The sequence below is a fragment of the Grammomys surdaster genome, unplaced genomic scaffold, assembly GCF_004785775.1.
Source record: "Grammomys surdaster isolate TR1022 unplaced genomic scaffold, NIH_TR_1.0 126906, whole genome shotgun sequence".
NCBI classification, from domain to species: domain Eukaryota; kingdom Metazoa; phylum Chordata; class Mammalia; order Rodentia; family Muridae; genus Grammomys; species Grammomys surdaster.
In genome coordinates, this window is record NW_021621692.1 from 6,405,806 (window position 1) to 6,426,390 (window position 20,585).

The following is a 20,585-nucleotide window of genomic DNA, read 5'->3' on the forward strand; positions in this document are numbered from 1 at the left end:
TTACTTTAGTATTTAAAGAAACATCCATGAAATGTTCTTTACTTTTGTTTTATGTGCACTGGTGTTTTACCTGCATGTATGTCTGTGTGAGTGTCAGATCCTCTTGAACTGGAGTTACAGACAGTTGTAAACTGCCATGTGGGTGCTGAGAATTGAACCCGGGACTTCTAGAAAAGCACCCAGAGTTCTTAACCACTGAGCCATCTCTTCAGCTCCAAGAAATGGGTCCTGATCTTACTCTAAAGAAAATGCAACTGTTGGCCAGCCTTTGAATCAAAAGGTAACACTCTTATTAATGCACTATTTATTAAATCAACTGACAATATTAGTAATTTACTCTTCTCTTCTATATACAACTATCAGAAAAAAAGCCAAGTCTCCAAAGCTGTTTTTACACTACAAAGAAAAGAACCTATTCCAGTGGGAAAATGTCAGTCCCTCGGGGGCTTTACTGAGCACTTTAGTAGACCCCAGCCTTCTACCTCTCCGGGTCCCCTGCTGTTCACTGACTCCCTACTACAGAGCAAGCTCAGCACAGCAGCCTACACCCAGCAAGCAACCTTGCATGTAAAGGTTAGGATACCAAGCTGGTGACCTGCAAGTGGGTTCAGACAAAAGCTGTTGTTACAGTAGCCTTAAGCTGTACTGAGAACCAGCTAGCCCACACTTCAGACTGTTCATTCTGATGGGTTCAACAGTTAAACTTCTCTGGACAAGCAAGAAAAAGATATGTGACCCAAAGGAAGTCACAAGTCACTAGTTTCTTCTGAGATATCAATGATAGGTGGTAGAAACTGAGTCAAGGGAATTTTTTTTTAATAAACTGCAATTATAACAATATAACCTAACTGGACAGGGTGGTACACACCTTTAACTCAAATACTCAGGAGGCAGAGGTAGATGGATCTCTGTGAGTTCAATGCCAGCCTGGTCTACAAAGCAAGTTCCAAGAAATCCAAGGCTGTTACACAGAGAAACCCTATCTCGAAAAACAAAACAAAATGGAACAAACAATACAGCCTGGCATAGTGGTGTATACTTTTAATCATACACTTTGGAAAGAAAGGCAGGCGAATCTCTTCAAGTTCAAGGCCCAGCTGGTCTACACAGGAAGTTCCAGGTTAACAACTACACAGAGAGACCCTGTCCACCACTACCAACAACAACAACAACAAAACAATCACAGGCTGGAGAGATGGCTCAGCGGTTAAGAGCACGGGCTGCTCTGCCAGAGGTCCTGAGTTCAATTCCCAGCAACCACATGGTGGCTCACAACCATCTCTAATGGGATCCAATGCCCTCTTCTGCTGTGTCTGAAGACACTGGCAGTGTACTCACATATGTAAAATAAATAAATCTTTAAAAAAAACTCACAACAAAACAAAAACCCTAATACTAAAATACATGTGATTAAAATAAGAAAACAAGGGCTTAAGGCATGGCCCATCAGTTAAGAATGCTTACTGCCATTAGAGGACTGAGGACCCAGGGTTTGGTTCCCAGCATCTACATCAGGTAGCCCACAAGCACTCACATCTAGTTCTAGGGGAGCTGGTTTGCTCTGGCCTCTGGAGACACTTCCAAGTATGTGGCACACATACACTCACATAGGCACATATACATATGCATAAATAAAAAGTAATTGAAAAAAAGACAAAACCAGATCCGGTGAGGTAACAAGCAAAGGTACCTCCTTACCCAAGTCTGACAACTGCTTTGATTCTCAAGTCCCACACAGTCAGAAAAAGAACACCAATGCCTCTGGGTAGGTCGTCCAGAGCCCTCCACAGTGCCCAGCAGAACACAAACACACACAAATGAAAGTAGGCAAATATAATTTTTTTGATTTTTAGAAATAAAACAGAAGCCTTCAAGTTAAATAAAAGACATTTTTATCCCGTTCTCAAGCATCAAAGCCACAGAGAGCATGGTCGAAAGTCTGTGGCTGTTACTGTTTTAACTCTAAGATGCTGATGGCATCTCTGATCGCTAGTTTCCTTCATAAAATGGGATTCCCCAACCATCCCATTAAACAACAGCTCAACTACTTTTTGGCTAAATACTTACTTAAAATCAAAATGAGCAGACTAAGATTTTAGAGGTACAAGATGCTATCAAAACCCAAGCCTACACATGGCAGAACATACTCTAGCCCTGGTCATTAATCTGAAGGTCAGTGTCCCCTCCCTGGTGACTGTGGATTGGTGGTACAGAATCTAGATACTAGGCAAATCCTATTAGTGGGAACCAAGTACAGCAGGATTTGCTTTATTTAGTGTGTGTGTGAGGTCCCAGCTACTGCATGGCAACTGTTAGGAGTTGCATCATCTGCATCACTGATCAGAGAACCCATCAGCGTCTTAGTTAAAACAGTAACAGCCATGGACTTGCAAGCATGCTTCCTGGAACTCTGAGTGTGCTCCTCATCTCCACTTCACTCTCCTGCCTTCCCTCCCTAGGAAGAACATGTTCTAGAACACACTGAAGAATAAAATCCCTTTAAAAGGGATCTGTGCACACACGGTGTGTGTGCACTCTGCTACTGAATACAAGCAACAAAATGTCTCCCTTGGGGCCAATCATACTTTATAAACCATAAGGAAATGGGCTGGTGGTGGAAATGTAAAATTAGGGGATTCAAAGACAGGTTTCCAAGTCTATGGAACTATTGTAAGAGAGAGAGAGAAAGAGAGAGAGAGAGAGAGAGAGAGAGAGAGAGAGAGAGAGAACAAACAAGTACATGATGCTTGCCTAGCACGACAGTGCCTACCTTCTTCAAAGAGGCTTTGATTCAGAAAAGGAATTAAAAGCCTGCTGTGCCAGCACTTAGCCGCAACCCAGCAAGAAGGAGAGAGAACAGCCACAAACTTGAGGCCAGCCAGGTTACAGACTGAGTTCCAGGCCGAGTTCTAGGTAGTACTGCACATCAAAAGTCTGCCTCAAAATAACGAGACCAGCAAGTAAGCAAGTAAAGTGGGAGCTGCCAACCATCAAGGAAGGAGAGGTATTCTTTGAACAAATAAGCTCCAACTGTGCAATAGAGACTGGGTCATGTGGCTGTGCCTGCGGCCACTCCGCCTACCTCTGTGTCCCAGGAGTCCTGGAAGATGGGGTTCCTGCTGCTCCTCTTGGTCTGGGGAGGAGGGTGGCTGTCCTCGTCATTGCCATTTCTTCTCCTCTTTCTGAAGTTTAAAAACAAAGAGAAAAAGTCACCAGCTACGGCACTTGCAGACATTTCAATTATAAACCGTGACAACATACAAAAATTTACCCGCTTTCCTAAAACACCAATCCACCACAACATCCCAATAGGAAAAATAGTAAATATACCAACACTGGGCACCAAGCAGAGATAGCCAGTCAGGCCAAGCCTAACAGAGAAAGGCTGGCTTCCAAACACCTGCTGGGGACAGAGTAACAGAAGGAGGGTAACAATGAAGCTTCCCAACTCAGTTTCTGCTTGCCATGTCCCCAGAAATTATAATTCCAAATCCCCACTCTACTCCTAATCCCACAGAGCAGTGCCCTAAAATACACGCAAGATGGCATGGCATAGGAGCACACAGACTGGTGAGAGGTTCTAATGTCTGCCTGGTGGCAGGACGGGAAGTTGGGTATCTATTACTTTTCTGAGCCATCACTGGAAAAGCTCAGTCTACACCACAGCACTGCAGCATCAGTGCACTGAGCCACCACTGAGCAACAGTGCATGCTGGGTAAAACTGACAGTGAAAAGGGGAAAATAAATCACATCTTTCTCTAGTGTGTGCTCTCAGTATGACAGAGTGCTTATTTAGCTTATCTACAAGAATTAGGGGCAACGGAAGGAATTTTAATCTCAAAGTAGAAAATAGGAATAAATAAAAGGAAGAATAGCTAGCTCTAAAACAGACCGCCGGTAATACCCTGCCCAATATGGCAGCCACTAATAACGTGGGCACTTAAATTTAAGTAAGCCAAAATTTAAAATCCTCATCCTGCTGGGCATGATGGCTTGCATTTCTAATCCCAGAACTCAGGAAGCACAGGCAAGGGGATCACTGCAAGTTCAAGGCCTGTTCTGTAGAGTATGTTCCAGGCAAGCAAGGCAAGCCTTAGCTGTCTCAAAAAAGCAAAATTAATTAATTTAAAAATAAAAAACCCAGTTACTGCCAGGCATAATGGCTAGGCCTACAATCCCAGCAACCCAAGAAGCTGAGGCAGGAGAATCACTACACATCTGAGGCCACCCAAAGCAACACTGAGCTTCAGAAACAGCATGAGACCTCATAAAATTATGCTGAATCTCTTCACTGCAGAAGCTCAACTGAAATGACCATATATAGCTTTGGCTCAGCAGAGTTGCAGGCTCACCTCACTACCGGCATCTGCAGAGCATGGCAAATGTACGAGCTATGCCCAACCTCGTGGCCAACTCTGAACAGCCAGCACCTCCTTCAGGATACTCACACAGCTAGCTCAGACTCAGCCATGCTGCCCACTACCTCTCTAGGTCAAATTGCTCAAGTTAGACCAAGTACTCACTGCACCACCCAGGGAGCCAGGCTTCACCCATCACAAGATGTGCCTAAGGCTAGCTCCTAGCTGCTCTCCACCCTCCAGTACTTAGATCAGCTTCCTCACAGGCTGCCATGCCAACCCAATGCATTAAGTACATTCACAAGAGGCTGGCTGCAGTCCTGCAGCTACTGCTGCTGTAGCCACTCCAGTCTTCACCATACCCAGCATAAATATACTGTGGGAATCCACAATCCTCAACGTCCTCACACACAACGTTACAACACAAAAGCCTACTACTGTTCAAGTACAGATCCTCTGTTTCCATGCAGCACCTAGCCCTCTGACAGTAAAGGCAAATATTAAGTGAATGGCTGTTTGCTTTTATTCAAGTAATGCAGCCTATTCATAGTACTAAACTCATGGGCATGCTGCAGACTGAAAACCCAGAATGACTTCATACACCCGAGTCTCTAGTTCTCTGCTTCAAGGCTGATGAAACTGTAGCCATACTGCTATAGAGGCTGCCCAGAAAGCCACCAACTGCTGGGGTTACAGCTACTTAAAAATTCACCCAGGGGCTGGTGAGATGGCTCAGCAGGTAAAGGTGCTTACTGCCAAGCCTGACAACCTGGGTTCCAACTCAGGTCCCACATGGTGGGAGAAGAAAACTGACTCACAAGCTGCTCTCTGACTTTCACACACACAATAATTAAATATATTAAAAAACCAATGGTGAAACTGATCAGAGACCACAGAAAAAAATGCCTATATAACTGAAGAAAAAATGGCTAACTATTGTAAATTTATTATAAAAAATGTTGCAAAACATAAACTGTAGAAGGATTTTGGGGGTGGGGGAGATATAGGATCTATGTAGCCCTGGCTGTACTAGAACTCACTATGTAGCCCAGGCCACCATGAGAGATCCAACTGCCTCTACTTCCCAAGTACTGGGATTAAAGGTGTGTATCACCACGCCTAGTAAATAAGGATATTTTGGATTTTATATACTGAGAAAAATATCTGTCATATGAACAATGCCAATCCTAAATTATTTTACTTTAAACAAAAAATATAAAACTAAGAAAATTAAAAAAAAAATGACTGCTCTTAAACCCTAGGAAAAAGAAGTTCAGCAAAGAACAAAACTTCAAAGATTCTGGAGGTCCACAGTTCTCTACTGTGGGATAAATTACAGTATCAGCTCTGTTTGGTTAACCGTTTTTAGAATTTATTTTACGTTTATGAGTGCTTTGCCTACATGTCCATGGTGTCAGAGGGCAATGGTTCCCTTGGAGCTGGAGTTACAGATAGTCACCATGTTGGTGCTGGGAATTGAACCTAGGTCCTCCGCAAGGGCAGTTAAGTGCTCTTAACTGCTGGGGCCATTTCTGCAGCCATCAGCTGTTTTACATAACTGAACTGATAACTGAGTGAGAAAAAAATTTTTGAATTATCAAAATGTTGTTTTAGCAAAAAATTCTTTACATAGTAAAGAGCAGTTCTATTGGGCAGTACTGCCAAGTTCCATACATCCAAAGGGCTTATCAATTACGAGAAAATGCTTCCAAGAAAGAGATAAAAGGCAATACTGGGCCTGATGGGACAGTCACCTTCAATCTGTATGTACACTTAGGAGGCAGAGACAGGAGGATCTCTTTGAGTTTGAAGTCTATCTGGTCTACATAGCAAGTTCCAGAACAGCTAAGACCACACACTGAGACAGTTACAAAATCAAAAAACAAAAACAAAACAAAAACCAAAACCAAACAAACAAAAAATACACACAAACAGACACACACACACAGAAGAAGCAAAAAGCTAGGGAGTTTATTTATACCTATTTGTACGCACGCACACATGCACGCGCACACACACACACACACATTCCAGAAAAATGGGTCTCGTACAGTTAGCAGCTTTCCGTGTGCAACAAGTCCCTAACCAAGATTGTAATTAGAAGCCAAAATCACCACTCTGGCTCAAGAACTTGCACCCTGAAAACTGAAAACATCCAACTCTTAAGAATGGGTTTATGTTCCACGGTCAGAACTGGAGTGAGGGGTACAAGGCTTTTGTTTGGGGCTGCTTTTCGATGTTGTTATTATTTATTGAGTATACAAGGCAGGAGAGCAGAAGAGAGCTTTGTAGATGTGACTGACTCTCTTTCAACTTGACACTCCAGGGACTGAACTACGATGGACAGCAAGTGCCTCACTCTGCCTGAGTCATCTCAATGCCCCTACTTCTGTTGTTTGAAGCAGATCTCGCTCTGTAAGGTAGGCTCCTCTCAAATTCAGTCCCCGCCTCTCAAGCCTCTAGGTGATAGGACTGCATGTGTGAGCCACCAGGCCTCACCTTGCTTTGTTTATTTACTTATCATTGTTACTGTCAATGAATGTTTTCCCTGTGTGTATCTGTATGTACAAGCATCACATCCCATTGGAACCAGAGTTAGAAATGGTTGTGAGCTGCCATGTGGGTACTAGGAACCAAACTCAGGTTCTCTGCAAGAGCAGTAAGTGCTCTTAACCACTGAGCCACCTCTCCAACTCCAGGCAGAACTCTAAAAGGGTTTATGTGGAGGTTTCAAGTCGTGTGTGTGTGTGTGTGTGTGTGTGTGTGTGTGTTAGGCACACACATGCACACACATGTGTTTGAGAGTAAGCAAGAGAGAATATCTGTGTGTGTAAGGGAGGACTGGAGGGAGGGAATCTGTATTGTGGCACAGATAAGCCAATGAGTTGAGGAAAGCAGACCCCCTCCTCTTTTTAAATAGTTTACTTATTTTTATTTTATTGGTGGTTTTCCTGCATGTATGTCTATGTGAATGTCAGATCCCCTGGAAATGGAGTTATAGACAGGCCCAAGAATTGTGACTAGCTGGAGACTACACAGTTTATCACATATAGCAAGAAAATAAGAATCTCTTTCTGCTTCTTAACTCTCTCCCAGAAAACCAGGACAGTATTCTTCAACGACTTGAAAATTAAAAACAAGACAAATACCAGGTTTTTATTTTGGCACAGTTTTTTTTTAGTGTGTCTTGGGTTAAACCCAAGGCCTTGTATTTGGTAGGTCCTAAGGGCTCTACTGAGCTACAGCCCTAGACACATCAAGTCTTAATAACCATGAAGTGAGTACCCTATTATAAATCTAAACAAGGGCATACCTTTGATCCCAGCATTCAGGAGACAGAAGCAAACAGATCTCTGTGAGTGTGAGCCCAGCCTAGTCTATAACAGAGAGCTCCAAAACAGCCAGGGCTACATAGTGAGACTCTGTTTCAAAAATAAATAACTAAACAAACAAACAAACAAACAAACAGATCAATAACTTAGTATATAAATTTGAACTAAGAAGTTTCTCCTTCATCCCAATCCAGGCATTTTACATGAGGCTGTGCTGTAGCGCTAAGGCAATGTCTGCTGGCAATGTCTGCTGGGAGAGAAACTCACAGTGGCAGCACATTGGCGAGACTCAACTTTTATCTTATCAGCATGGCAACAGCTGGTTATGCTTGGGGCTGCTGAGTCACTCCAAGCAAACTTTATGAGGCTGACCAAAATTGGCATCTCCTCATCTGTAACAGGGCGTGTTTCCTCCCAGGAACAAGAAAAGCACTGGGCTGTTATATAGTTCTCATCTACCTCTGGAAATGTCCTAAGATATGTCAGTTTCTCAGTGTATAAGCATCATCTCTCTGACCTGTGTGAGCTGTCCTCTCCCCTGGGTAGTAATGAGTTACGAATGAGCTCTACCTAGTCTCCATGTTTGTTGTTCTTGGTTTTTATTATTGATGGCTCCCTAGCAACACTCAGCCTTCCATACCCTTACTGATAACTGACATGATCACTAGTTTACAGTCAGTTGAAGGTTTTTCCATGCACCTCCTTTCCACTTAGGGAAAAACAATTGCTGGGCATCTGTTACCCCCAGGATAGCTGACTCCATCACTATTCATATCTCACTTCTGTCTTATCTTCCTGGTCCTCTTCAAGAACCTCAGGCAAATTCCATCATAAAGTACAGCAACTGGTTTTCAATTCATTTTATTATAAAAAGTCTCACTATGTAGCCTGGCTGGGCTAGAACTCGCTCTACAAAACAACTTGGCCACAAACTCAGGAGATCCTCTGCTTCTTGAGGGCTGGGATTAAAGACAAGTACAACCACACTCTATCTCAAATTCTTCTTACTATAGGTGTCTCTCTCCCAATTCATTCGTAGACACTGGGGATCTGTGATAAGGCAGACTTCCTTCCCATACACCTACCCTTCTACAGTGTTCCAAGTCTCCTGTGAAAGTCTGACACCAGAGAGGGTCAAGCTAGCTAGCTCATTGGTGAAGAGAAAGAAAGAAAGAAAAAAAAAAAAAAAAGGCAGGGCAGTGGTGGCGCACACCTTTAATCCCAGCACTTGGGAGGCAGAGGTAGGTGGAGGCAAGCCTGGTCTACAGAGTGAGTTCCAGGACAGCCAGGGCTACACAGAGAAACCCTGACTCGGAAAACAAACAAACAAAAAAGTCACAACCCTAACTCTAATGCTATGACTATAATTGGGCCACAATTCCAACTTGACCTAATTTAAACCTTTCAATGGTTTTTAATAATTGGCAAGATTATGGCTTCATTCTGTCTGCACATAAGATTAAACCTTTTGGTACTACATTAATGCCACGGACCAGATTATAATTTGGGAAGCATCTTCTAATTTCCAATTTAGTTTGATCATCTTTTTGACACAAGTACAGGCTTTCTACCTCTATTACTACAGAACCAAAATCAATAGCTCAATTCAGTCTAGGGACCTCAACATTTTCACCACTGGATCATCAAATCATCTCAGAATGTCGGGAAACCGCAATCCCATGAGATAACTGTTTCAAGGTGAAGCCTTGCAAAACAATGATTACATTCACAACCAAAGAATGCAAGGATAAGATCCAGGGCTGGGGAGATGGCCTAGCCATTGAGAACCCTTGTTGGTCCTATAGGGGATTAGGGTTTTGTTCCCAGCCCTCCTGGGGCCTCCGCGGACACCAGACGCGCATGTCACGGTATACATACATATACACAGGCAAAACACTCATATACATAAAATAAATAAAATCGTTTATGAGAGAAAATAAAAAAGCAAGCCTATGACCCACCTTATTTAAGCCTGAGACTACTAGGAATAGAGACGCAAACCTGGATAGGCTTAGATAAATAAACGAGTCTCTCTAAATCTGTTCTATGTTCTCCACTAGAAAAATGAAAAAGTACAACTTAGTGGATGTACATCAAACATCATATTAGGAAACTTTCTAGTAAGAAATAAAGCAGGCCTTCTTCATTCTGAGATAAGGAGTCCCAACTTATTTCTTCCCACCTTCTCGAAGAGTGAAAATAAGAAAAATAAGAAAAGAAGCTTCATCTGGATCGGGCTTAAAGCCCCGAGAGGCCGCCTAAGGCCTCCGCCAGGCTCAATGGAGAAGGTATCGAGAGTAACTCGCAATGTTAGCCACCTCCCTGCTCACAGGCAAACGGCTCCTCATCCAAACTGTTTAGAATCCTGCCTGTTAATGCTACAACCGAGAGTGGGTCACCACCCACCCGGGTCCATCCGTCCTTCGGGGTTTCCAACAGATGAGGACACAGCGCTGCGGTCTGCCCTAAGCCCTCCCAGCTGCAGGGTTAAGCCCAACCCCCGCCTTTCTCCTGACCTTGGGGCGCCAGCAGTTCCCCGCCCCCGAAGCCTCCCGTCCCCTCTCAGAGGCGCCTCAAGGGGCTGTCTCTTCAAGATCGGCTATTCCTCCCATCCCCCCACCACCACCCGCCTAAATTTAGGAAGGACCACCGTCTGTCTCGTAGGACCGAACAAACCTCATTCCAAAGTGGAAAGGGCAGAAGACGAAGAAAACAAGAAAAAGACGGAGAAGGGGTAGCCCTGGATTCCAGAGAGTCACCTCTCTGGCTACCCACAGGGTCCAGGTGTCAGAGGCCGCGCAACCTTCTCCCCGCCTCCTCCGACCGCAGAGCAGCGCAGACAAGAGCCAAGCACCACCCCGGCTTCGGGCGCCCCTCGGCTCCATGGCGCACATCCTCGGCCGAGGGGCCACAGAGAAAGTGGATTCCCTTCTCTCACCTGGGGCGGAGGCGCTCGCTCATGGCAGCTGGTGAAGGCGAGCGACGCGGCGCCGCCCCGCGCCGACAGCGAACAGTCGGAGTTGTGTTCCGGCGACCGCCACGCCCACCCCCACGATCCTGAGCTCTGACTGCCGCGCGGGTGGAGGCTGCGGGCGGTGAGTACCCCTCAGTCCGACCCGTACCACAGCTACTTCCGGTGTCTCCTCCGCGCCTCCCCATGTCGCAGGCGCCGTGGTACTGTCCTCCTGCGGCTGCGCAGAGGCGGGACGCCGGCCGCGCTTACCCAGAACCCCGCACGCAGGAAGAAGCGGGTCCTGGAGGGAGGACCGACCGGGAACTTCCAGGACCCTGTTTAGGTGTCCGAGGCATGCGCCTGTTCAAAAACAAAGCGCGACACGCCGTAAAAGTCAAGTCAGATTTTAGATAAATTCAATTATTTGACAATAATTGACACGTGTATCTGCGTTAAGACTCTCTGAGGTGAAAATTTAAAATATAACCGGACGAGACCCATCAGGCAGTGACGCGGACGGCCACAGGCTCAAGGTCTGATGGTTAGGAAGGTGTTGGTGGGCTCCGGGTTCTAAGAGAGAACTTCGCGTCTCCGAACGGTGCGGAGCGCGTTCAGTGGAGTATCTAAGGGCTGGGCTATTTTCCGCGACCTTTGTTGCAGGTCAAGAGAGAAGTGCGGAACAGGTGAACGGGATAACGGAGTTCCAGCCCCGACCAGGAACGGTCACGCCCACCTGCTGGAAGAGGCCGGACTGAAAGGTGTGGGGAGACAGACTGGCGTGGGAACCCGGCCGTAAGAACAGAGAACAGAGCTCGAGGCGAGGTGAGCGGCTCTGCCCTTGAGGTCCCTGTCCTCCGTGAGTGGCGCGCACCTGTCATCCCAATTCTTGGGAGGTGAGGCTGGAAGACCAGGAGGTCAGAGACATCCTCGACTGTGTAACAAGTTCGAACCCAGCCTGGGCTACTTGAGACCTTGTCTTCGATTTTAAAGATTTAAAGATTTCACCACCACCAGAATATGTGTACTCTGGGCCCAAGAGACTTGGGGAAGTCTTAACTTTGGTTTTCAGAGGCATTCCCTATTATCTGCCAGGAGCATAATCCAATTATTTGTATAGGATTCAGTACTTGGTCACATTCTTGTATCAGCTCCCCACTTACCTCTGATCGTCTTACACAAACTGATGTTCAGAGTTTCGGCCAAACACGTGAACAGTGGTCCACAAGCGTGGGGGTCTTCAGGAGAGTAGACAAGAGACCAGGCAGGAAAACGAAACCCTTGTTAAGGTGTAGGGTGCAGGGCCTGACATAGTAGTGCACAACTTTTAATCCCACTATTCAGGAGGCAGAGGCAAGCTGATCTGTGTGAGTTCAAGGCCATCCTAGTCTACCTAGTGAGAGTTCTAGGGCAGACAAGGCTACCAAGTGAGGCCTCCTCATCTAAAAAGTCTTGAAAAGTGCACTGTTAAAACTGGTAAGCTCAAGTACTGGCTTTGTTATGTGCATTTTGCAAAACAGTCCATCACTTCCCTTCCCAAGAAATAGACGGTGTGGAATGTGAATTTTGAAAGTATTTTTACATGATATGTATTTATCAAAATTTTCAAACTGATAATGCACAATATTATACATATATAATTTATAACTTAAAACTTGGGGACCATGTCCATCTGTTCATTGTTATTTTTATATATGTAGGTGTTGCTATAGTAATATGAGCAAAGATTTAGATGCATTTTTCCTGAATTAGAGGAAACCCTCCTCCCTTTATTTATTTATTTATTTTTTTTTTTTGGAGACAGGATCTCATGAATCTCAGGCTAGTCTCTTGACCTGGCCATCCTGTCTCTAATTCCAGGTGCTGGAATTGTGAACGTCTACCACAGTATCAGGTTTTATGCTGTCCTGGGGATGGAACCCAGGGCTTCTTGCTTGCCAGGCAAACACTCAGCCTACTGAGCCACATCTCCCGATGATAGAGTTCTCCTGAGTCCTTACACCCCAGTGAACCCTGCTTGTGTAACTTTAGAAACTGTTCTAACCAGTTTTTGTACCCCCATGGATATTATTCTTCCTCACTCCATCCTTAAACGACAGGGTCAAGAAGAGTGAATATGACTTATTAAGAATTCCTGAGCCGGGCGGTGGTGGCATACGCCTTTAATCCCAGCACTTGGGAGGCAGAGGCAGGTGGATTTCTGAGTTCAAGGCCAGCCTGGTCTACAGAGTGAGTTCCAGGACAGCCAGGGCTACACAGAGAAACCTTGTCTCGAAAAACTAAAAAAAAAGAAAAGAAAAGGAAAAAAAGAAAGAAAAAAAAAAGAATTCTGGAGAGTGGGAAGGGCTCTGGGCAGGAATGCCCACCTGGTGGACCCCTTTCACTTTTTTACATGTCTATGTGCCTGCATGAGTGTGTTATATGTGCACACAGTGGCCAGGAGGTCAGAGGTCACCAGCTTCCCCCAAAAGGAGAGTTACAGGTGGTTATTGTTAGGTCTCAAATCCAGGACGAGCAAACAGTGCCTATTTAACCTGTCATAATGGACCTGGCCTCCTGGTCCTCCCAGCATCCCTCATTCCCTACCAGTTACAAGGTATGGCTGGCATAGCCCGCATTCTAGCCTGAACTCCCAGCTGCCCTTCCCCATGTAATCCAGCCATTTTGGTTGCCAGGCCCTTTTGTCTGCCTCTTACTCTTGTGGCTCTCCCCTCCCCTCCCCTCCCCTCCCCTCCCTTCCCCTCCCCTCCTCTCCCCTCCTCTTCTCATAAGGCCCAGCTGCGGGCTCATGTCAAAGACTCTCCCAGATCTTTCCCTCTGGTTATGCTCTCCCTTTTATCTACAATAGACTTTCCCTGCTACCACACATAGGAGCAGTCACATCTTTCCTCTTTTTCTCTTCTCTTCATTCTTTTATGAGCTGCCTGATGTGGGTGCTGGGAACAGAACCCAGGTCTTCTGTAATAGCGATAGGTGTTCTTAAGTGCTTTTAAAGGGCCTAAGTAGGTCTTTTTCTTTGTTTTCCTTTTTTTTTTCTTAATGTTTAAGGTTGTGTTTTGTTGTTGTTTAACAATTTGATTAAACTCATGTAGCCTCCATTTGACATAAATAACAAAGTCGATTTCTGGCTGTCATTTCCTCTGACTAAGCATTAACTTATTAGATGTTAAGTCTTTTGGTTTTGTGTTGCTTTGTTTTTTTTGTTACTGTTTTGGGTTGTTACTGCTTTTTTTGGGGGGGGGTGTCTCAATATGTAGTTCTGGCTGTACTGGAACTCATTATGTAGACAAGGCTACATAGTGAATTTGAGGTCAGCCTGGGCTACACATGAAAGCTTATCTTAAGAAGAGCAAACAAAATAAGTTAAAAATCTATCCATCAGCTGTTGATGGTTTCTCTGTCTTGCTCATTGTCTTTCACCTTTACCTTCCAGGAAGAGCATGAGTGGAGATGAGCCCCGGATGGAGGTGTGTCCTTATTGTAAGAAGCCGTTTAAACGATTGAAAGCCCACTTGCCGCACTGTAAAATGATAGGACTGTCCATATCTCCTGATCAAAAAGTTTCTCAGTCCAAGCCAGCTGCACTTGCTAAAAAAGAGAAGAGGCCTACCAGAGACTTAACCAGAGCTAAAGGCAAAGAGCTAGCGCTAGAAGGTTCGAAAAGAACTGTGAAAGTGGAAACCAGCCGAGCAGAGTGGACAGCTGCAGCCTCTCCACTTCCGGAGGGTGTCTTGGAAAGTGTGCACGCTACAAATGCAGAAGGAGAAACCAAAGATCAAAACCAGGTCTCCTTCCAAGCACTCGGACATGCCGAGCCGGAGGTGACTCTGCAGAGAGCCAGGACCCCTCAGTCTCCCAAGAGACAACTCACCCGAGATGTGTCTGAGTCCGAGGGAAGTCCATGTTGTCCCTCAGAGACAGAAGCACCTTCGCTGGTCAGCTCAATGGAACCTTTTTCTACCAATCAAGATAGAAAATATCCGTCAGCTCAGCCTCACGCTAAAGGAGCCATTTCTGCCAGGCTCGAATTGGACACAGTTGATCTCCAAAGACAGAAGCTTCGGGTAAAATTATTAGATGTGCCTATTGGTGATTGTCATTCTCTGAAGGACGATGGCAGCCACGGTGTTCAGAGAGTAGCACCGTCAGTGTTGAGCAGGGAGAAAGGTTCCCAAGATGGAGGCCACCTCTCGGGAGTATCTCCCCACCCTGGTAACACCGAGACCCACAAGTCAGAATCACTCCTCTTGGGCCTTCACACTGGCCTGCTGGGTAAAGCACAGGTCAGAGAGCATCAGGAGCTTGGCCTTGGGATGGAGTTAAGCCACAGCAAGAGAAATACTGAAAACAGGATTTCTGTCACAGTACAGGAAGGGGCTGGCTTGGGCCACAGTGGTAAGGACCCCATTACAGCTACAGAGGCAAAGCCACAGGCCGCCCTTGAACTTAGGAATGTGTTCATGCCGTCACAGGGAGCTCTGAGTAACCTTCTCTCTGTGTCAGGGTCAGGGAATCAGAGCCTCTGCTCTCTGGCTGTGACGTCTCCTCCAGAAGAGAAAGCCCAGTTCTGTGGCCAAAGTCAAGTCCCTGCCGTAACCCTCTCAGTGGGAAGTGAAAGGGGTGTTCTGGAACCCACATCTTTCTGCCAACCCCACGCAGCCCAGGCAGGGCACTGCTTAGTGTCATACCCAGCTCAGTATCCTGTTCCTAAAAACTTCGTCAGTCATGTTGCTGCTGCTACCTCAGAGGCTCCTCCCAGGTCCGTGGGACTGGAGTGGTTTCCAGAACTCTATCCTGCTTATGTTGGACTCGGGGTGTTGCCAAGGAGGCCTCAGCCTTGGAACTTAGCAGCTCAGATGCCTCCTTTTGCCACTTTGCAGGGCATGACCATCTCCAAAGGTAAATGAGCACATTTTCAAGGGTCATCCTGCCCCTCCAGAATGGTCTGCCTTTGAAATAAGGGTTAGAATTAGTCCCTTTGCTCAGTTAACTAATTCTCTACACAGTCTACCCCACATTTGACTTGTTTGATGGAAGAGAATTTTTGATCCAGAGTCAATTTTAATGTTCCTTCTCCCTTCTCCTCCACTGAGAGTTGAAGGTTAGACTGGGACAGGCTGCCAGTCTGGCTAGCAATTGACTTTCTATACTGGGAAGAGGCATAATAGGAATTTAGTGGGTAAGCTGGGCATGCTGGTACACGCCTAGGCAGGTAGGTCTTTGAGTTCAGGGCTAGCCTAATATACAGGAGGAGTTTCAGAATAGCCAGTGCTACATAGTCTTGGGGGGAAAGGAAGGAAGGAAAGAAATCAATCCTCCAGGTAAGGCTATATGGGATGAGTCTAGTGTTTCTGAGTGGCAGGTAGGGAAGAAAGACCCATGGTGGCAGTTTTCTTGAGGCTACACTTTGTGTTTTGAGGTGAGCTCCATCTCCAGGCTTTGTGGTTTGACTTTAAAAAACAAACAAACAAAACCAACTTAATTTCAAGTATGTGAATTGGGGTATAAGTATTGGAGAGATGTAGAAGGTGCAGTGCCGGTGGAGACCAGAAGAGGGCATCAGGTCCTTGGTGCTGGAGTTAGAGGTGGTTGAAAGCTGCTGGAGTGGGTGCTGGGGACTGAACCCAGATCCTCTAGAAGAGTGGTCAGTATACAACCTTAACCACTGCAGCTAGCTCTCCACCGGTTAAGAGACTTTGACCCTGTATGTACTGTGTAATTCTTTAGAAGCCGATGGGGTTTGGGGTTTTTTTGGTTGGTTTAGTTTAGTTTTTAAGATTTTTGTTTTATTGTGTTTTTCAAGATAGGGCTTCTCAGTGCAACCAGCCCTGGCTGTCCTGGACTTGCTTTGAAGACCAGGCTAGCCTTGAGCTCACAGAGATTCCCCGTGCCTCAGCTTCCCAAGTGCTGGGATTAAAGGACTGTGCTACCACACCTAGCTAGGAAGGTTTTTTTTGTTTGTTTAATGTGTGTGTAAATAGGAGTTGATCAGTGCATGCAGTTGCCCATGGAAACCAGAAAGAGGTGTCCAGTCCCCAGGAACCACGTGTTTTGTGAACCAAACTCTGCAAGAGTAGCGAGTGCTCTTAACTCCTGAGCCCTCTGTCTGTTCCAATGTGCTGTTTTCCATTGTTGTATAATATGATCATTTGGGCATGTTTATATCCATAGCAGCTTTTATCACACCTGCTAACCCCATCTGTCTTCATTTATCCTATGTCTGACAAACCAAAAAAGACCAGAAAACCCTGGGCAGTAAAGATGGGCTGTCTGGCTTGAACATGGAGAAACCGGTGGGAAAGAAATCATGTGCCTCATTTTCTGACTCCATTTGTTATTCATGCTTCAGAGGAAATAGGACGGTTCCAAGGAGCCCTGCAGTGGGTCTCAGAGCAGTCATGATGAATAAAGCTAGAATGAAGATGCCTGTAGAGGGAAGCCTGTAGAGGGAACCAGTGTGTGTTGATCATCCCCAGGCTCAAAACCACAGTACTTTAGAAGGCAGCATCTCGAATGCTGACATGGGTCTCAGAAGTCCCTGGAAGCCCAGCGCCACTGGTGGGTGGGCCCCAATCAGAACAGGCATGCTTTCAAACAGACAGTCTTCAGAATATGTTGGCATAGTTCATCTGACAAACTCATGTGAAAAAAGACTGATGTGGGGGACTGTGGATGCAGCTCTTTGGTGAAGGCATGCAGCCGTGTGTTTCTAGCATCTGTAAGATCCTGGGCTCAGGCGACAGTGGGGTAGGGGTGCAGAGAACAGAGAGGTTCTGTATTTGGTTCTGGGTTTGGGGTCCAAGATTATATATATGTAGATGGTCCAGATTTATTTTCAGTCCCGAATCTAAACTCTTTGGGCCACGAATTTCAGGGTATTCAACCTGTAGTAAAGTCATGCTTCTCCCTAAGTTCACAGCAGATAATAAAACGAGAGTTAGCCAGGCATGAGCACACACAGGGGCAGGCAGAACATTCACCACAGTGCAAGGCCTCGGTCAATAAGAGCTTTTGGCCTGAGGCAGACTTTACTTCTGTGTGTATTTTAACTGCAGCCCAGTGAGGTGCTCATTGATCCAGTGTTAGTCGTGCTTTTCCTGAAGCCTAGTCATAAGGACATGTGACCGCATGCTGGCTGGGGGAAGGGATGATTCTAGGTCAACTGTCACAGTGACTTCTGTTTGGAACCGTAGTTCCTTGGTGGGGACGAAGCTCGGCTGATAGCAGGAGTCTGGAACCCCTGGCGCTTACAACTTCCAGCCTCCCTCTAATGAGACTCTTGGGAGCTGTGCACAAAGGTGAGAACAGTATTACTGGCTCTTGGTTCTCCTGCTGGCTCCAGGCCTGTGGAGACATTTCTCAGCTGTAGGCTGGTTAACCAAAGCAGGGACAAAGAAGAGTGACTGTCATTCTGTCTGGTTCCATTTCTGCAGAACCCCAGAGCTGGCAGAGCAGCAGCCCCTGTTTATTATGTGGCTTTCACTTCTTAAAACCCACCCCGCCACTGTCCCCAGCCCTCCCTCTTTCCCCTCCCCACAGTGATGAGTGAAGGCAACAGTTAACCAAGTATATTCCTCTGTATCACTCAAGTTGAACCCAGCTCCCAGTGTGGGAACAAATGATCTGAACTTAGTCAAGTCCTCCACAGCTTAGCCCTGTTGTCTATGGAAATATATAAATGTATATATACTTTAAATAGAGCACTCTTCAGTTCTGTGAGTTAGAGTTCACTGCCCAAGCTAGCAGGGCAATTGAATGTACTGGGCCCCAGCCCAGCCACTAACCATGTACCTTGCCTCTGTTTGAACAGGCTGGGTGCAGTGCAACACTACCATAAAGAAGAGTGGTGTCGGTGGCCTCACAATGCTCTTTGCTGGCTACTTTGTCCTGTGCTGTAGCTGGAGCTTCAAGCATCTGAGTAAGCCCCATAAGCAGTAGCTTTAGTGACTAGGCACCTCCCCTTGGGCTCTGGAGGCAGTGTCTAGAAGCCTGATGGTCTTCTGTCACTGGGGGCTCTGCGGTTCCCATGAAAGGTCTTCGCAAGATCTGACTTACATTACATGACTGTTCTTACTGCCCAGTAGTGATGTGGGTGGACTGTAGGGCTTGGGCTTGTTTGTTTTCCCTGCTTTAAACTATTCCCTGCTAGGAGGAAGGGGTCCCCTTGGTGCCTGAGAACCTCTTTTTCACAGTAGATCAGAAGGAAGGGCTTTATGCCATAAAAGAAAGCAGGAGAAACAGAACAGTCCGTGTGCTTATGACACAGCAGCTTCATCCTTTTCATCACTGGGTCTCCCTATGCAGGCCAGGCTAGACCTACACTCAGCGCTCCTGCCCTCGCCTCTGGCCCTGAGCTCTCACTCCTTCCTTAGCCTATAAGCTAGGACAGCAGGCATATGCCACCACTCCTGGCTAGAGTCTGGCTACTTTTAAGTTTTTTAATTATTTTTTCTTTTACATGTGTTTGAGTGTTTTGCCTGCATGCATGTCTATATACCAAGTACATGCCTCCAGTCCATGGAGACCAGAAGAGGGAATCAGATCCCCTGGAACGGAGTTACAGTTTTTAGCTGCCTTGTACATGCTGGGAACCCAGCCAGGACCTCTAGGAGATTCACCAAGTGCTTTTAACTGCTGAGCCATCTCTCCAACCCCTGAGTCTGACTTCCTTCAACCAGACATGATAGTGCATGCCTGTAATCCCATCATTCAAGAGGTTGAGGGAGGAGGATGGAGAATTCAGAGCCAGTTTGGGGTACATGATCCCCTGCCTTCAAAACCCAAATCGTGGCACCTGTATAGTTATGGTTGAGCTCATACAAAGTCTTAGCCTGGAGGAAAATGCCCAAATTTTTTTTCTCATAATTCAAGATAACTTTTGTTCATTTAAGTAATATAAAAATGGGTCTGGAGCTGGAGAGATGGCTCAGTTATTAAGAGCACTTGTTGCTCTCACACAGGATCCAGGTTCAATTCCCAGCATCCTCGTGGCAGCTCACAAACACAACTCCAGTGCCAGGGGATCCAACACCCTCTGACTTCTGCAGGCACCAGGCTTGCATGTAGTGCACACACATGCAATACAGACAAAACTCTTATTTAATAAGTCCCTTAAAGTTTAAAAAAGGAAGACCCTTAGAGTTTAAAAAGAAAAAAGCTCATAGTTCATAGGAGACTACCCAAAAAAGGTTTAGTATTTTTCTATAATTTAAGAAGTGGCGGGAACCCAGGCTACCTCATATGAAAACTCTCTAACGTACTGGCTCAGGCTGTGCCTGGAGAGTCAGGGAGGGCCATGACCCACTGACATAGGAGTGGGCCTACAGCCCACCCCTGCATGCCGAGCAGCCTGCCACAGACAGGCATTGCATCAGGCATTGGGCCGTTAATGAGATACGGGCTCCGAACACAAGTGAAAAGCACCAAAGCAGAGTCCTGTCTCCCTAGGGCCAGCGCTTGCTCCAGCTGACCCGTCTGAAGAGCTCTTGGCTCCTGCTGTTCACGGCAGTCATTCGGGCAGCATGTGTTTGTGCTGAGACCGGGTCTCACCCTAGCTGGGGCAGTCATAACCTAGAGTGCTGCTGGCGTAACACACTTGACCTGGGTGTCTTGGTTTTGTTTTCTTGTTGTTGTTTTGTTTTGTTTTTATCTCTAAAGATGGAAGCTGAATGTTCTTAGGCCCAAGAAAATTTCTAAATTTATGAAACAAAAATATTAAAAAATGATTTATTTAAGTAAAAGATAGAAATAGCCAGTAAAACATGCCCTCCCTGGTCCTCATATTTGTCTCTGTTTGTCCCAAGAGCTGCAGCGCTGGCGTAAGTAAAGACGAGCGTGTCCAGGAGCCACCGAGAGAGTGACAGAGGCGACTGAGAGCAGAAGAAACACTTTGAATTGTACCAGGTCAGGGAGGGTGCAAATAATAAAACTGCTGAAGTCACGGC

At 46.1% G+C, this 20,585-nt stretch overlaps 2 protein-coding genes across 4 annotated transcripts in view; one reads left to right on the plus strand and one right to left on the minus strand.

Moving 5' to 3' along the window:
- Fam104a (family with sequence similarity 104 member A) overlaps nt 1-10,865 on the minus strand; it is a 23,320-nt gene extending 12,455 nt beyond the window's left edge. Inside the window, exons 1-2 of one of the 2 annotated variants that reach the window (XM_028761257.1) lie at nt 10,630-10,865; nt 3,083-3,182 (exon numbers count right to left, since the gene is read on the minus strand). In XM_028761257.1, coding sequence (XP_028617090.1) covers nt 3,083-3,182; nt 10,630-10,850 — 321 coding nt within the window. In that variant the 5' untranslated portion in view covers nt 10,851-10,865. The other variant, XM_028761258.1, reaches the window with a different exon arrangement.
- Nucleotides 10,674-20,585, plus strand: CUNH17orf80 (chromosome unknown C17orf80 homolog). 2 transcript variants are annotated; one of them, XM_028761250.1, is made up of 6 exons: nt 10,674-10,786; nt 11,305-11,466; nt 14,075-15,540; nt 17,835-17,939; nt 18,452-18,559; nt 20,445-20,585. In XM_028761250.1, exons 3-6 carry the CDS (start codon nt 14,082-14,084, stop codon nt 20,465-20,467), a joined length of 1,695 nt encoding a protein of 564 aa, XP_028617083.1. In that variant the 5' UTR covers nt 10,674-10,786; nt 11,305-11,466; nt 14,075-14,081; the 3' UTR covers nt 20,468-20,585. The 2 variants fall into 2 exon arrangements, with proteins under 2 accessions (XP_028617083.1, XP_028617082.1); XM_028761249.1 differs by lacking the exon at nt 10,674-10,786 and having other exon boundaries at nt 10,808-11,466.

Bases quoted from the DNA above. Each gene is read 5' to 3' on its own strand.
- CUNH17orf80 (XM_028761250.1), top strand. From the start codon at position 14,082: ATGAGTGGAGATGAGCCCCGGATGGAGGTGTGTCCTTATTGTAAGAAG. The intron at 15,541-17,834 runs GTAAATGAGCAC...TTGGAACCGTAG, and splicing joins GGGCATGACCATCTCCAAAG to TTCCTTGGTGGGGACGAAGC. The intron at 17,940-18,451 runs GTGAGAACAGTA...CTGTTTGAACAG, and splicing joins CTTGGGAGCTGTGCACAAAG to GCTGGGTGCAGTGCAACACT.